Source organism: Erigeron canadensis, chromosome 2 (genome assembly GCF_010389155.1).
Source record: "Erigeron canadensis isolate Cc75 chromosome 2, C_canadensis_v1, whole genome shotgun sequence".
NCBI classification, from domain to species: Eukaryota; Viridiplantae; Streptophyta; class Magnoliopsida; order Asterales; family Asteraceae; genus Erigeron; species Erigeron canadensis.
In genome coordinates this window covers 35,046,720-35,061,724 of record NC_057762.1, presented here as the reverse complement: position 1 = coordinate 35,061,724, position 15,005 = coordinate 35,046,720, and the positions used below count along the sequence as shown (strand labels likewise).

General features: G+C 33.1%; 2 protein-coding genes across 2 annotated transcripts; both read right to left on the bottom strand.

The window, feature by feature from the left end:
* Positions 1-68: 68 nt before the first annotated feature.
* On the bottom strand, positions 69-5,305 carry LOC122589746 (BTB/POZ domain-containing protein At3g49900). Its single transcript, XM_043762074.1, has 4 exons — positions 5,087-5,305; positions 4,552-4,621; positions 1,196-1,717; positions 69-899 (listed from the first exon to the last, which is right to left on the bottom strand). Exons 1-4 carry the CDS (start codon positions 5,257-5,259, stop codon positions 240-242), a joined length of 1,425 nt encoding a protein of 474 aa, XP_043618009.1. The 5' UTR covers positions 5,260-5,305; the 3' UTR covers positions 69-239.
* Positions 5,306-6,795: 1,490 nt separating this feature from the next.
* On the bottom strand, positions 6,796-10,938 carry LOC122587159 (mitochondrial outer membrane protein porin 2-like). The gene is made up of 6 exons (XM_043759249.1): positions 10,791-10,938; positions 10,597-10,664; positions 7,941-8,051; positions 7,773-7,859; positions 7,316-7,524; positions 6,796-7,243 (listed from the first exon to the last, which is right to left on the bottom strand). Exons 1-6 carry the CDS (start codon positions 10,837-10,839, stop codon positions 6,937-6,939), a joined length of 831 nt encoding a protein of 276 aa, XP_043615184.1. The 5' UTR covers positions 10,840-10,938; the 3' UTR covers positions 6,796-6,936.
* Between the last annotated feature and the right edge of the window lie 4,067 nt (positions 10,939-15,005).

Sequence of the window (15,005 nt, the reverse complement as noted above, 5' to 3'; positions counted from 1 at the left end):
TGGATACTTTCTTTTTTTAGCAAATTGGTTATTTCAAGCACACATACTTTCGCAAGTAAATTTAACAAAACAAATTTGTTGGTAGATTGACACAATCAATATATAACCCATATTCGCCAGGAACTAAAAATAATTTACATCTTTGAGACTAAATGCATACGTTTTTACATAAATAAACAACACTATATATATGTCCCTTCAACAAAATGGCTAGCTACGATAAAAAACTCTAGTAACTGCTAATTCTTCTTTTTTCCTGTTTTACTAAATTCATCCCGGTTACGACCCAAACCTGATTTTCGAAATGCACTTTTCAACCCATTCATCACTCGTTGCCCGAAACGCCTAGGAGTGATCACTTGATCGCCCGAATATTCAGACTCATTTCCCATATCCACGACCCGAAAACTAGCAGAAGAAACAGACCCTCTTTGCCCTCTTTCAACTTTCCTTTCAGAGCTAAACCGAAAACTCTCAGACTTACCCTGACCAATAACACGACCCGTATCCGGTTTGTTAAGTAGAAGCTTCCTCATGCCATTGATCTCTTCTTCCAAGATTTGAATCCGGGTGCTAGTATAGTCCATGGAGTCTTTCAGGTTTGCCACCTGACGACGTGCAGCATCACGTTGGAGGATCGCGCCAAGGGTGACAGACTTGGGGCCGGCCGAAAGGTGTTTGATTGGTTGCTGGTGGTGATTGTTTTTGAGGGTTTGGGTTGCGGAGAAAACAGAGCGGCGCGTGTTGAGTTGCTCGATAAACATGGCTTGAACCACAAACCTTAAGGGCATTCTTGGGTTTTGAACGGCATGCATTAGAACTTGTGATGATAGATTTGAACAGTCGATGTAATTGCATATCTTGCTTCCTTCTTCTTCCCTCGTCTTCCCACCCACTTCCTGTTAATTAATGTACGTTAGGGAAAAAAAATAAAAATTTAAAGGTGTCCGACACGTTAACTGTAATGTTCGTCAACAAATTATTAATAGTTGTGTTAAATAAATTATAGTGTTGAAAGTATAAATATTTGAAGAAATGGATTGTTGAAATTTAAAGATATCGGAATTTTTTAATTATAAGTTGTTGTGATGGACTAAAAACAAAAATTATTTTGACAAAATTCCAAGGACAAAACGTGATTATCAAAAAAAAAAAAAACAAGATGTTAAAAACAATCCAAACAACAAAAAATTACCTTGAAATAGAAGTCGATGATTCTGTAAAGAAGATCGTGCCTACCCGTCAAATTTTGTTGCAAAGCTCCAACAACTAACCGAAACTCGACACTAGACAACTCCTGAACCCCATCAAACCAACTCGAAACATCACCAACAACGTCACGATTCAACTTCAAAGCCTCGATACACCTACTTATAAGCCCCGTTTTAGTCTCCACATCGGGCAATAGTCCAATGCACGACTTTAAAACCACCGCCACGTAATCTTGGTCGACCATAACCGTCCGACATAAGTACGTCTCCGTCTTACGATGGAGATTTTCAACTTTGTGATACGCGTCACGAGTCATTTCTAATAACTCGGCTGCTAGTAAAAGAGAAGCCACATTGAACGGTGTAATAAAAAGGTGACCTCCGTAACAATAGTCCACGACTAAAGTAAACGTGTGAGGCGTTATCTTTAACGGCGGGGATATAGTAATTTCTGATGATTCCGTTAATTGCCGTTTCAGATATCCACTGCATCGCGTTAAAGGGTCCTATATGTGAAAAGCAAATTTTTAATGGTCCTTTTATTACTAAATGAGTAAATGATATTTATAGTCCAAAATGCATTTAATGTTAAAGCTTGTTTTTACATACAGATACTTTCAAATAATTCAAAAGTGTACCAAAGTGATACTATGCAAATAATAGATTCCACTATTGATTATTTTCTTATGGATTTTCAAATACTTGTATAATATATTTTTTTATAAATATTAATTACTTGTGTATATTGTTTATAATATTATGATTAGCACACAATAGTATATAGTAAATAAAAATAAGACATTTGACAAACTAATTATAAACAAAGTTTGATATATTTATGTCATAAATAAATTATAGAAAAAGAAGAAAAAAAGGATTTTATTTAATTGTTACATATCATAAAACAAATAAATTTTTATATATTTATTTGCCATGTTAGTATTTTCTAACAAGAATTTGCATGCCTATTAAGCGAGTTAATCATAAACGGAATGATTTAGATAGCAATTTTTTTGTTTTTTTTACCAAAGTCACTACAAACAATATTGCACTTGTTCACACTTTTAGTTAGTATGAACAAATTAAAAATTTTATCACACTATTTTGTGTGTAAAAACATATAAAAATATTTTGTAGATTTAAAAATTATTTTGTAAAAACATATAAAAATATTTTGTAAAAACATATATACAAAAGTGTATATAAATTTCTCTGCACTAAAAAGTGTGTAGATTTAAAAGTTAACACTTTTTAGTGTTTTTTTAGTGTGAACTTTCATAATTATTTTGTAGCACTTCATTTGTTCACGATATTTTTTTAGTTACCGTGGACAATGAGGTGTTATAAAATAATTATGAAAGTCCACACTAAAAAGTATGAATTTTTAGTTCTACACACTTTTATTTCAATATATTTTTACACATAAAAAAAATGACAAAATTTTTAACTTATTCACACTCATTAAAAATGTAAACAAATACAATACCATCGGTAGTGAGTGCATAAAATTCTAAATTACGTTAAATGAAATCACATAAGAAAATATATTTACTTCTATGCTAGTATATATAGAATGACTTTTGACATCCTTTTTCTGTACGTGCAGCCTAATAATGTATTGGTTAAGGCATTAAATACGTGAGTATTAATGGCGAAACATAATGTTCCATCGTTAAAGCTTGCAATTAATTCGAATATAGTTTTTTCAGTTTTGTTTTTGTATAGGGGTTATATATATTAAATTTGTACATGGGTTATATATATATGGGAAAAGAATATGAGGCTGTTAGGCACTTAAATTTGGTGAAAAATCTCTCACATATCTTTTTTTAAATCATAAAAATCATGGGGGGCCAAGCATTTATTCAAAATATTAAAATATTGGTATGTGAGGGGTTTTTCACCCAAGATGGGTACATAACAGCCCCATACTCACTTTTCTCATATATATATATATATATATGGATAATCAAATAATAACAGTCTTAAATTAAAACCGGTGACAACACTTAAAAAACATCATTTTGATGCATTAAAAGTCCATAAAATTAACATAGTGCATAGCTAATTATCATTATTTAAGTGTATAATAACACATTGGCCTGTCAAAATCAAGAAAAACATGTTTTTTGTTTTGTGCATCCATCTTGGATGCATATTGTTCAAAATGATGCATCCACCAAAAAACGTGATTTTCTATTTTGACGGATCAATGTGTTGTTATACACTTAAATGATGATAATTAGTTCTGCACTATGTTGGTTTTATGGACTTTTAATGCATCAAAATGATGTTTTTTAAGTGTTCTCACCGTTCTTACACTACAACAAAAATGTCATTTATTCATACTTACTTTAAACAAGTGTGGATAAATTTCTTAATTTGTTCACACTTAAAAATGTTTAAAAAGTATTCATATTTAAAAGTGTGAAAAAAATTTGAAAAATCATAAATTTTTCACACTTATATATGTGAGAAAAAAAAGTTCACACTTCAAAATGCCTAAAACTATATCAATTGTTCACACTTAGAAGTGTAAGGAATAATTTGTAACACCAAATTTTTTCACACAATGAAGGTGTAGAGAAATTAGGTGTTACAATTTGACTTTCACACTTTTAAGTGTGAATATATTTGACATTTATTCACACTTTTAGATGCGAATTTTTTCTTTCCACATATATAAGTGTGAAAAAATTATAAATTTTTAAAAATTTTCACACTTTTATGTGTGTGTATTTTTTAAACATTTTTAAGCGTGAATAAACTTAAAAATTTCTTCACACTTCCTCTGAGGAAGTGTGAATAAATGGAAAAAAAAAATTTAGTGTTATTTTAAGACTGCTGTCACCGGAGTGTTACTCTCTCTCTATATATATATATATATATTAAACGAACTTTTAATTACACTTAGTTGTATAATTTTTATAAAATTTAAGGGTGAACTTTTAATGTATAAAGTATAATCTTTATATACACGTTAAATAGAGCTCTAATGGCTTCATTTTTAGCATAGACCCGTGTTAAAAGTTACATGGAGAGAAATGTTAAAAATACCCTCTACAAGAAAACTCCCCCCTTTTCATTTGTAGTCATTCATACAAACGCAATTTTATCTCAATATCTCTTTCTTTCTTTCATTTGCATTTTGTTAATGGTATTCCCGCTGTAACACGCGGGTACCATGCTAGTTTACTCATAAAACTAATATACAAACTATTACTAGGTTAATTATCTATTATAATTTTGTATACATATATTATACATACATAGTGAATTCAATTTATTATATATGTATATTCCATTACTAGTATTATTAATTATACATACTATTACATACCTTGTGTAAATGAAAAGATGATCCTTGAACACGTATAATCACATCGGTTTCAACTCCATTATTAAGGGACCTGAAACGTATGATATAGACATATATATAATTAGGAAATTAAAATATATATATATATATATATAGAATTCGATCTCTTCTTATTTTTGATAAATGTCACAATTAATCATAAAAATATTGTAACAAAATATATATAAATATATATAGATATGGAGTATTATTAATCATGTAAACAGAAATGTATATATGTACCCTATCTTAAATATAGTGATTAAATATTAAATTATGCATTAAACTCTATTAAAATAAAAAGACACAATAAATATACTAAACTATTGGGTAAATCATGTAAAAAGTCATGTATATATCTTTACTACTCAAAGGTCAAACAAATGGTTTCAAGAAATAGAAAGGTAAAAAATTGTTTCCAAATTAACTATTTTTTCTAATGGAATATGTTAGTTTTGTAGTAAATTTAACTATATATAGATCGAGACATCGAGTATATAATAATATAAAAACATACCAGAGTTTAACTCGTGAATGGAGAGAGGTGGTGGAAGGGGAGAAGGGAGGTGGAGAAGCGACGGTGGACGTCGTGTCGTCATCACTATAATCCTCCTCATAAATGGTTTCCACCACCTTTAAATTATTATTATGGCAATCTTCTAACTCCGCCACTACGGCCGGAGGTCTCATTTTTGTTGAGACTAGAGAGAATATATGAAAGGTTACCAATATAAAATGATTTTACGTACGTTTATAAATGACAATTAATTTATTGTTATTTTGGGATGTTTGGAGAATTTATAAACTACAGGTTATGGACATTAATGGTGTTGCATGTGATGAATCATAAATGCCCTTACACCTACTTACTGTACTCTGATATGTCCCTTCAAGTTTCTATTTTTTTGAATTCGACCCATTTGCGCGCTTTTGGTTTCTTTTTTATCAAATGATTTACATTTTAGCTCAATGTGATCAAAATGAATAAAGAAACACAATGTTTTTTTTTAGCTGTTAAAGCGTGGTTTCTTCTAAAGAAAACACATTTCCTGGTGGACTTATGGGTTTGTCTCAAGAAGGAGCAGAGCCAGCTGTTGGGGGACCGGTGGGTTCTTAGCCACCGTCAGGCCGCCAACCGTCTATGTTTTCTATTGCAAGGCTAGCGCATATCCGACCAATATAAAGGTCTTTTCGAACCGAGTCACCCCAACCTATAAGTATTTAGTTTCTACCCATGGTAGTGCAAGTAAAACATTTATATTAGACCCATATATAAAAGTAAACTATCGTCATGAAATTCTATTTTACTAACAGTTTATTAAATGGTTTTTCTCTTTTACATTATGTTGTATACAACGATTGACAAAAGAACACGGTTCAGCCCCTTCAACGTCAAATCCTGGCTTTGTCTCTGGTCTCAAGTATGACAAACATAAAGAGTAAATCGGTACACATCTAAGTTGAGAGCAACGTGCCTAGTTATATTCATAGATTTTTTGGGGTATATAGTTTATGGAAAATAATGATTTATAGATCATAACAACCATACAAAGGTGTCGAGATAAGACCGTTGGTTTTGCTTCCTTCTAAAAATTTTATGGCCTTTGTATGTGCATTTGTTATTTAATATAATTTATTGGAGAAAATACGTGTGAAGAATACTCGGAAATTAGTTAATGTTCAAAATTGTATGTTTAATAGCAAAATAAAACCAAGGGCCAAGAATAATATGGAAAACAATATTGTCCGAGTGGTTGATTGGACTATATAAAAACTACATGGACAAGATCAGTAATTGCATTGCAAGTTATTTGTGTAAGCTTTTGTTTGGATTGTTGATTCTTTATGAACAACCCAACCCGGATTCTATTTTATTTTTTTGTGCGACAGTGACATCACTTCTTGTACATTGATAACTAATCAACCACACATATGTGAAGCGTACGCCATCCTCATATTAGCTGGACAAATCACATTCATATCATTTTAGAGACGATATAGCTCCTAACTGGCTATTTATAGCTTTGTGGCAATTGCACATTTCGAGTAATAGACAATAAGCACATTTAGAAAAGAATTATATCACTCATGATATTTATGTCTAAGGTAAGATTCGAAAAATGGACAAAAAAAATACACCACCAGAAAGGCTTTGGTACGCCATGGGTTCCAATGGTAACACCATAAAACCATATAATCAGAAAATGGAAAACCTAGATGGCAAAATGTATAACGCAATGACTGCTTATTGACTGAATGCTCCCTTAAGATGGGTTGTAGGGACAAAAAAATACAGTTGAAAAATCTCATTTCATTTGATCAACAAGAAAGTAAATGAATTCACAGGTTACTGCTTCTGAATTCTGATCAAGGTTTGAGTGCGAGAGCCAAACCAAACTTGGGAGTTTTGTCCAAGGCTTTGGTGTCCAACTCACTAGACAAAGTCACAAGAGACTTGGGAATAATCTCATGCTGCAAGAGCGCACCCAACTTTCCTTGATTGTTGAGCCTAGCCTTAACCACGGTCAAACTATCAACGGCATAAGACCCACCAACTGTGAAAATGTTCTCATTTAATGAGAACCGTCTAGTAATCTCTCCTACAGCAGCAGTCTTTTTTAAATCGTCCAGATGGTGTATATATGATGCCTTGATTGTGTCTCCTTTGTCACCCCTGAAAATAAAACCCCGAGATATTCGTAAACAGGTTTAATGCCATAACCCCTGGATGAGTTTAGTAGCTTACAAGATTATGGAAGCACTGGAATCTGGTTTATTAACGCTAATCCCAGCATTGTACTTGGTCAATCTTCCAGAAGACGGTTCGTAACCTGCTTCTGCACCAATAACAAATGTGGGAGTACCAATAGTAGCTGAAATATCAACAGTTGGAGTTTGGTTCAATGCAACGGCTGATGTAAAAGTTGCATGACTATGGAAGTACTGAATATCAATCTGAAAAAAAACACACAATTTGTTGTCAAAAATCCGCTTATCCGCGTACTGAAATACCTAAACCAGTAATCGCTCCTCCCTCTGAAAACTAACACCACCATTGTTGTGGACCTTCTATGAAATTAAAACATTCCCACTTTCGAAATGTATTCAAATTTAGTTTAGATAATAGTAGATAAATTTGAAGGTATGGATTTCAGTTCACAACATTTTCCGCTATGCAAAGATGAATATACTGAATTCTGTACCTTTCCGGAATTGAAATCAGGCACTTTGAATGATGCAATGGTCTTTGTTGAGGGTACAAGCTCTGTGAAAGTCAATGTTGTAGCAATCTGCCAAATCAGTGTGGTATTAGGTAAAATATAAAACAAAACTGAGTGAATTAACAAAATCAAGGTGGTAGCCAATCAAACCTTTGAGTCTGTGTCAACTTTAACATCAACCAATATATTATTGTATTTGTATACTGCTCCCACATCTCCAGTTGACAGACCACCCTTCTTTGTTGCGGAAGAAGTTAGTGCCTGCAAGGAATTGATAAATAACAATGAACAATGACTGCCGAAAAAACGCTTATATTTTTTATAAAAAAACAGAGAACTTTTTGGACAGAGTTGACTTCGAATTAAGTTAATATCTTCCCTAAAACTGGCATTGGATAGCATGCCCCGTTCAAAACCTAGCACACATAGGAGACTCCATCCAGTATACATTTATTTGAAATAATATTCATTTAGAATATATTCTTAATTTTTTTTTCCGCCACATTACTAAAGATCATGCACTTGATTCAATGCCTCATGGTTCGTACAGACCATTAGAATCAACTATAGATAACTCAGGATTTACAATGATCTTATTCTTAATAAAGTTGAAAGAGCGGTTGTATTGATCTGGCAAAGAGAATAAAACCAATGATATGCCTCAAATCCCTCATCTGGACTGGTAGGGTATAGTAAATGCAGTTAACTGCCTTAGTAAGGCTGCAAGCCTGCAAGGGTATGTGAAAAGCTTAGTACTTATTCCCATAAATTGTTTTCCTCTATTGTTTGTAACAATCTGGTGAGTCTCTCGCTAAACTTCCCTAGCATCAAATAAATGTGACCAAATATATATCCATCTTCACTATCCTCACATCACATAAATAGTACGCTCGTAAAAGAAATGTTTGTTTCTTTAAATTTTTAAATAAAACTCACAGTAAAATGTTTAAAGCCCTGTAGACAAATAAAGCATATACTGAAGGCTCAACTTCTTTAATATAGAAACTAGACTCAAAACCTGCTAATGAGATGATTTAGTGGAACCACAGATTAGAGACATCTATAGTGGTATAATGTCGAAAATAGGATAATAGGTCAATTTCAATCTATAACTTACAGTAAAATTCATGATAAGCTATAGGATTCAAATACACGGAAACAATGTTTCAACCTTTTTATGAGCTACTCAACGTATTATAGGGATTCCAAGACAATGACCTCTATGTGTGATGATCAACAACTCAAAGGGAAGGACTGGCAGTTTGGAAAGACAATAACTCTCATAAGATGGAACAACTTTTAGATAATAAAATTTCATTTCATCTTTTAAAACAAAAGAAGATAAAGGACAAACATACAAACGTACGAATGAAGTTAATCGGTTTAGGTCACAAATTGGATTTTCCTACCAAATTCTCGAGTGGATGACAGAACAGACCCAGGCCTTACTTAATTCCATTTTCTCCAAATACTTCAACCATTAATCTGGTTTCTAGTTGACATAAAATCAAACGTCTTGGAAATATTAGGGTGCACGGATAGGCACACAGGAACAGATACCACCCACCTCGGTTTACTCACCTTTAGGTAAGAGTTTTTTAGTTTTCAAATAAACAATCACCTTTAAGTGGAATTACAGTCCACCCTCAAATGTTAAATAACTATAAAGGGTGGTGATAGGTACACCACCATAATTTGTCGTACACGGTACACCACTAAAATTCGGATGTGAACAGCATTTTGAACACATTGTACAAGTCCATATAAGCTTGGTTAGTGATGTATGTAAAACTTAGGCGGTGTACATATCACAACCCATATATAAATAGCTTTTGATGCAGTGCACCTCTGACACTATCACACACACACACACACTAGATTTACTCTCACACACTTTTGCCAAGTAAATTAAGTGTAAATGAGGGATTCAGACTGTGTTTGAAAACGGGCAACATCCCCAGGGAAAGTTACCCAAAACCAACATATATAATATTAAAACACAATAACAGCAAATGGGGAAATCAATTATGATTTATGAGGGAGTGTTCAGGAATCACGAGTGTTGTGAATGTTGACTCTAGTAAGCAACAACATAATCCTGATCAGCAACTAAACTGATCGGAGACCAAGCTGATAAGCAACTCATGCTGATCATTGACGACCATGACTTTGTGACCCTTTCAACATTTCAACCATTATTCCATTAAGCCTCTAAAAACTGCCCATAACCATTTGTAAACAATCTTTAGGCACTTTCAACTGCTCATAACTATGAAACACAAAAACAAACACAGAATTTTCTTGCAACTACGTTTGCTATTTTCTTCTAAGATAAAGAAACACACAACTCCTTGTATTAAACCTATAATAAAATTCATTTCTTGAAGGCACGCTCGTGTGAGCATAGCGATTCCATAACCACATGATACACATACTAACCCTGGGAACTTCATGCAAATATCATCACCATATACATGACACACAACTCAAGTGCATTTCCACCATACTAAAAGAAAGATATTGCTCTATATAATACTCCTTTTTTATATAAAAATAAAAAACGCAGAAACCGTGCACAAATAATAGCTTTCATTCGTTTTGCTCAATTATGGACGGATAAGATTAGCATGTTTTATGATAAAACATAAACAATATAAGACTGGTTTTCAAAACATAGGTTTTATCCTCAAACAACATATATAAACAATTTAATGAACACAAATTCTAAATAATTCAAAAAACGGATAAATAGGAAATGCCAGGCATAATATAGTAGTAATTTTCTAAATAATTCAAAAATACTTACAACACCGGTAACACTGGTGGTGGAAACAGAAAATTTCTGATCGGTTAGGTAATCCCTGGTTAACAAATCTACACAAATACAATGGTAAATGAGCTTTAGCAATATAAATATTTATATAAAAAATAGCGACGAAATGATTTGATAATTATGGAGTATGATTATATAATAAAAATAATGGAAATGGAGAAAACGACCTTTGGCTTTTTTGCCGATGTCGGAGAAAAGACCTGGTCCGGTGTTCATTTTTGATCAACAAATTTTGATCGATATAGAGATGTGTGTGTGGGTGGGTGGGTGATGCATTTCGAGAAAGAGAGGTTATTATTCGTGGATATGGAAACCAATAGCCACGTGTTTTATTTCAGAACATTTTTTTTTTTCGAACATTAGTACACTTCACTGTATAATATGTATAATGGTTAAAACTTGCTAGTGTTTTAGAAACAAAATATTGACCGGTGGGCGTATTTAGAGAAAAAACTCTCAAAGGTTTATTGTAACCTTTGATAATCCCAATATTTTTAAGGTAAAAAAAAAACTCTTTTTTATAGTTTTCACATTAAATGAATTTTCTGGTATTTTATTTTTGGATATAAGATTAATTTAGTTAGAACTTTAACGGATAGCAGGTATTTTCTCACAAAAATTAGACTTGGGGCAGCCATCTTCTTAAACTATTACTCACCATTCCATTATCTAATTTCTCTTATCAATCTTCTTGTGAATTCCATTCCACTCTAAAATCCATTTCCTTAATCTATCAAGAATACTCCAAGTAAATTAAGAATAATAATCCATATTAGTGTATAATTGAATTTGGAGAAACTGAGAGTAAAGTGGTGGTGGTGGTCGAAATTTAGTAAGAAGAAAAGGGGAAAACATTGTAATTTGGAAACCCTAATTTTTTATCTTTCATTCTAGAGGTATTGATTTCTTTAACCTAATTTTTATCTTTTCAATTGAAATTGGGGTTCTTGGAGTACCAAAATTTGGGGATTTTGCTAGAAAGTGATTTATGTATAGTTTTTCCCCAAATTCTTGTTCATTCTAGGTTGTTATTGAGTTGCTTAATATATTTAACTAAGAATATGTGTGTTGAGATGAAAATATTGATCTTAAGACAGTGATGATTTTTACTAGTTAAATTATTGGAAGATAAAAGTGATGATGTTGATGATGGATTGAATTCAATAAACAAATTTGTGAAAGAAAAGCAACTCAATAACAAAGTGAGATGATTTTGGGTTAAGAATGCTAGTGAAATGTTAAAATGACTAAGTTGAGTTAATCAAGATTGTGAATATTAGCTTATATGCATATTATGATGTGATGATAGGTTGAAAACTTGTATTTGTGCATTGCCATTATAACGAGTTGTTGTTCAAGTACCGAAGGAGGTGAGTATATTTGCATACCTTTATGTATACGTTGGGTCGATTTCCATATGATGATGGATTTCATGTATGAAAATCGATTTGGCGTTAAAGCCCTTGTGGCATAGTGATTAATGAGGCCTAAGAACCTCTTGATATGTGATTAACGGGGCCTAAGAACCCCTTGTGTACAAGGTTTAAGAACCTCTTGTGAATGGGGCCTAAGAACCCCAATATGTGATAATGATTGTGTTGTTTGCTTATATGGATCCATGTATAGCGTTAAAGTACAAAGGTGAGTATGTAAGTATGGCTCGACGGGGTCATAGGTACATATAATAGTACTTTGTGCGTTGCCTTCCTGCATGTTCATAAATGTATGCAAGTATATTCACTAAGCATTCGCTTATGTTTTAGTTGTTTACCATTTTTATAGGCGGTTCCGAAAAAAGGAACTAGGAACTTGTGGATTCAAAGTTTGAAGTATTAGAAGTTGTTTTTGGAAAGGTTGAAGGCATTGCCATTCTTGAAGGAATGATACTTTTATGTAGACACCTAGTTATCCAACCTCTTTATGGCTCTTGAAACTCTTGATGTTTTGGTAATATTGGTTATGACAAATTTCTGCAAATATGGGTAAGGTTTGGTCTTTTGATATCAAAAGCATGTATGGTTGTTTTGATCAAATGTCAACTTGGGCAAACGCCCCATTTGATGGCGATTGTAAAGATGAATTGTGTTTGAATGTCAAACTATGTTTGTAAATGTGTTTTATATGCGTTGAAATCTGAATTATGGTCTAATGAGGTTTGGATTTGAGTTGGATAAGTTGCAAGTTGATCTAAGTGTTAAAAGCTGATTTTGGTGCTGTTAAGTCATTTTGTGCGCCACACGGAATTACTGTGCGCCGCACAAATGAGTGTTTTAGTGTTATAGACTTTCTGACCAAATTTTTCTGTTTCTGTGCGCCGCACAGAATCTCTGTGCTCCGCACACAAAAAAAAATCTTAATTTTCCTAAATCGAGTCTTGTCGTTTCATTTATCATCTTTAAAAATCGAATTCAAGACCTTGGGTAAAATTAAAAATGCCTCTGACCAGCTAGGCTAGACATCATTGAAATTTCAAGACTTGATTTGTTTGGGAGAATATTATTGGCGACTAGACTTGCTAATTGGGGTGTTTGGCCTCCTACTAATCTTATTGAGTCAAGTTCACATGGTAGTATTATTTTTAGATTTCAGCAATTATCAAATTTAAAATTAAAAACTCCAACTCCAGATTGATTTAACCTTTGCTTTTAAGCTAGTCAAGTAAGGATAAGGATATGGTCGGGGTTTTCCTTCGGTTTTTTATGTCCGCTAGTAGTGGTTCACTAGTTTAGTGGTTTCATCGGTCCTTCATGTTGGTTTTTATTTCCGGTCTTTCCCACCCAACTCGACCTCATGGAGACAATGAAAATGAAACGAGGAGCGTATAAAGTTATCGTTTTTTTCGGTCTTTTTTGTATTAACCTTTCTTTATTAGAATTTGGGGAAAATGAATATAAGGTTGTCCGTCATCTAAGCTTAGCTGTGGAACCTTCACATACTAATATTTTATTATTTATTGTTTAATGAATAAATGCATAGGCCCCCATGATTTTTCTGGATTAAAAAAACAATATGTGAGTGTTCCACGCCTAAGCTTAGATACCCGACAGACTTATATTCCCATCCCCTTAGAATTTACATATTATATCCTTATCATTATACACAGTTTTTTTTTCTTTCTTACTCTTTTATACTCATTCACGTTTTACCAAATTTTTTCATCTTTGTTGTTAAACACTTTTTTTTTGTCATATGCATATTCATCAATATATTTACCACTTTCTTTCATAACAAAATAAACATCTAAAAAGTATCGATCTAAGGTTCAAACATCATCAGCTCAACAACCATTATGTCCCCTGCAACCTCTCCCACCAACTCAAGGTGTTGACAGAGGCGGAGGGAGGGGAGGGGCAAGGGGTGTTGAGCCCCTGCCAATAAGCCCAATTGTAATGAAACTTTTTCAGCCCATAATCACTAATTAATTGTCTAGCCACCCCTAATGTGCCTTTCAACAAAATAGAACGAGCGAGAAGAGAGGCAGCGAAATAGAAGCAGCGAAAATTTTCACAACAATCAACGGTTTTCTTTCTTTGATCTTTCCTTTTTTCTTTGTTCTTTAATCAATTATGTATATCCTTCATTAGATTACTTCGATTTCATTATTATTATGATAAACAATATTGTAAATAATTGTGTGAGGTTTTATTAGTTACTTGAGATGACGTAGTAGTAATAAATATGAACAAGACATTCATAAACATAAGCAAAATTGGTTGTAGATAACATTTAATAAATCTGAGCAAGTTTCTTTGAAAATCGATGAAATCATCTGATATATGATTCGTTATGAGTACTATTATATACCATATGTAAGCCCCCCTCAACTTATAATCCTGACTCCGCCTCTGGGTGTTGGGTCTTCACTTGAAGCATACAACGACCCAAATTACCCATAATACTTCAATGACCAGATTCACAAACAACGCCATGACAAATGGATGAATTCCCCGTGCAAGCCTTGATCACCAGGCCAATTCCGAGTTTCTGGCAACCTAAGGACTAGGAGTCAATTGTAGAACTTATTGAGGACGACGATGAACAAGTTGATGTAGATGACCCCTTTGACGATGTACGTAAGAGATACAAAGAGTGAAGACGGGGTTGTTGGTCGAGGAAAACAAAAAAGATACCAATCTGCATGCACTCTTTTCCATCTTTCCATTGTTTCATGTATACTCGTTTTCCCTCTTTTCAACTAAACTTCTATAATTTTATCATTTCTTCACGAGGTAAAAAAAAAAAAAAAACCTATAAAAGTGAAGCCACAATGTCGTCTACGTAAAACTAGAGCCATAGCACCGGCGCAGTGTCGTTGGTGCACCAACACATTTATCCTCAAGAGCAATAATGTTATGAACTATTAAATCAACATATGGTGCCGG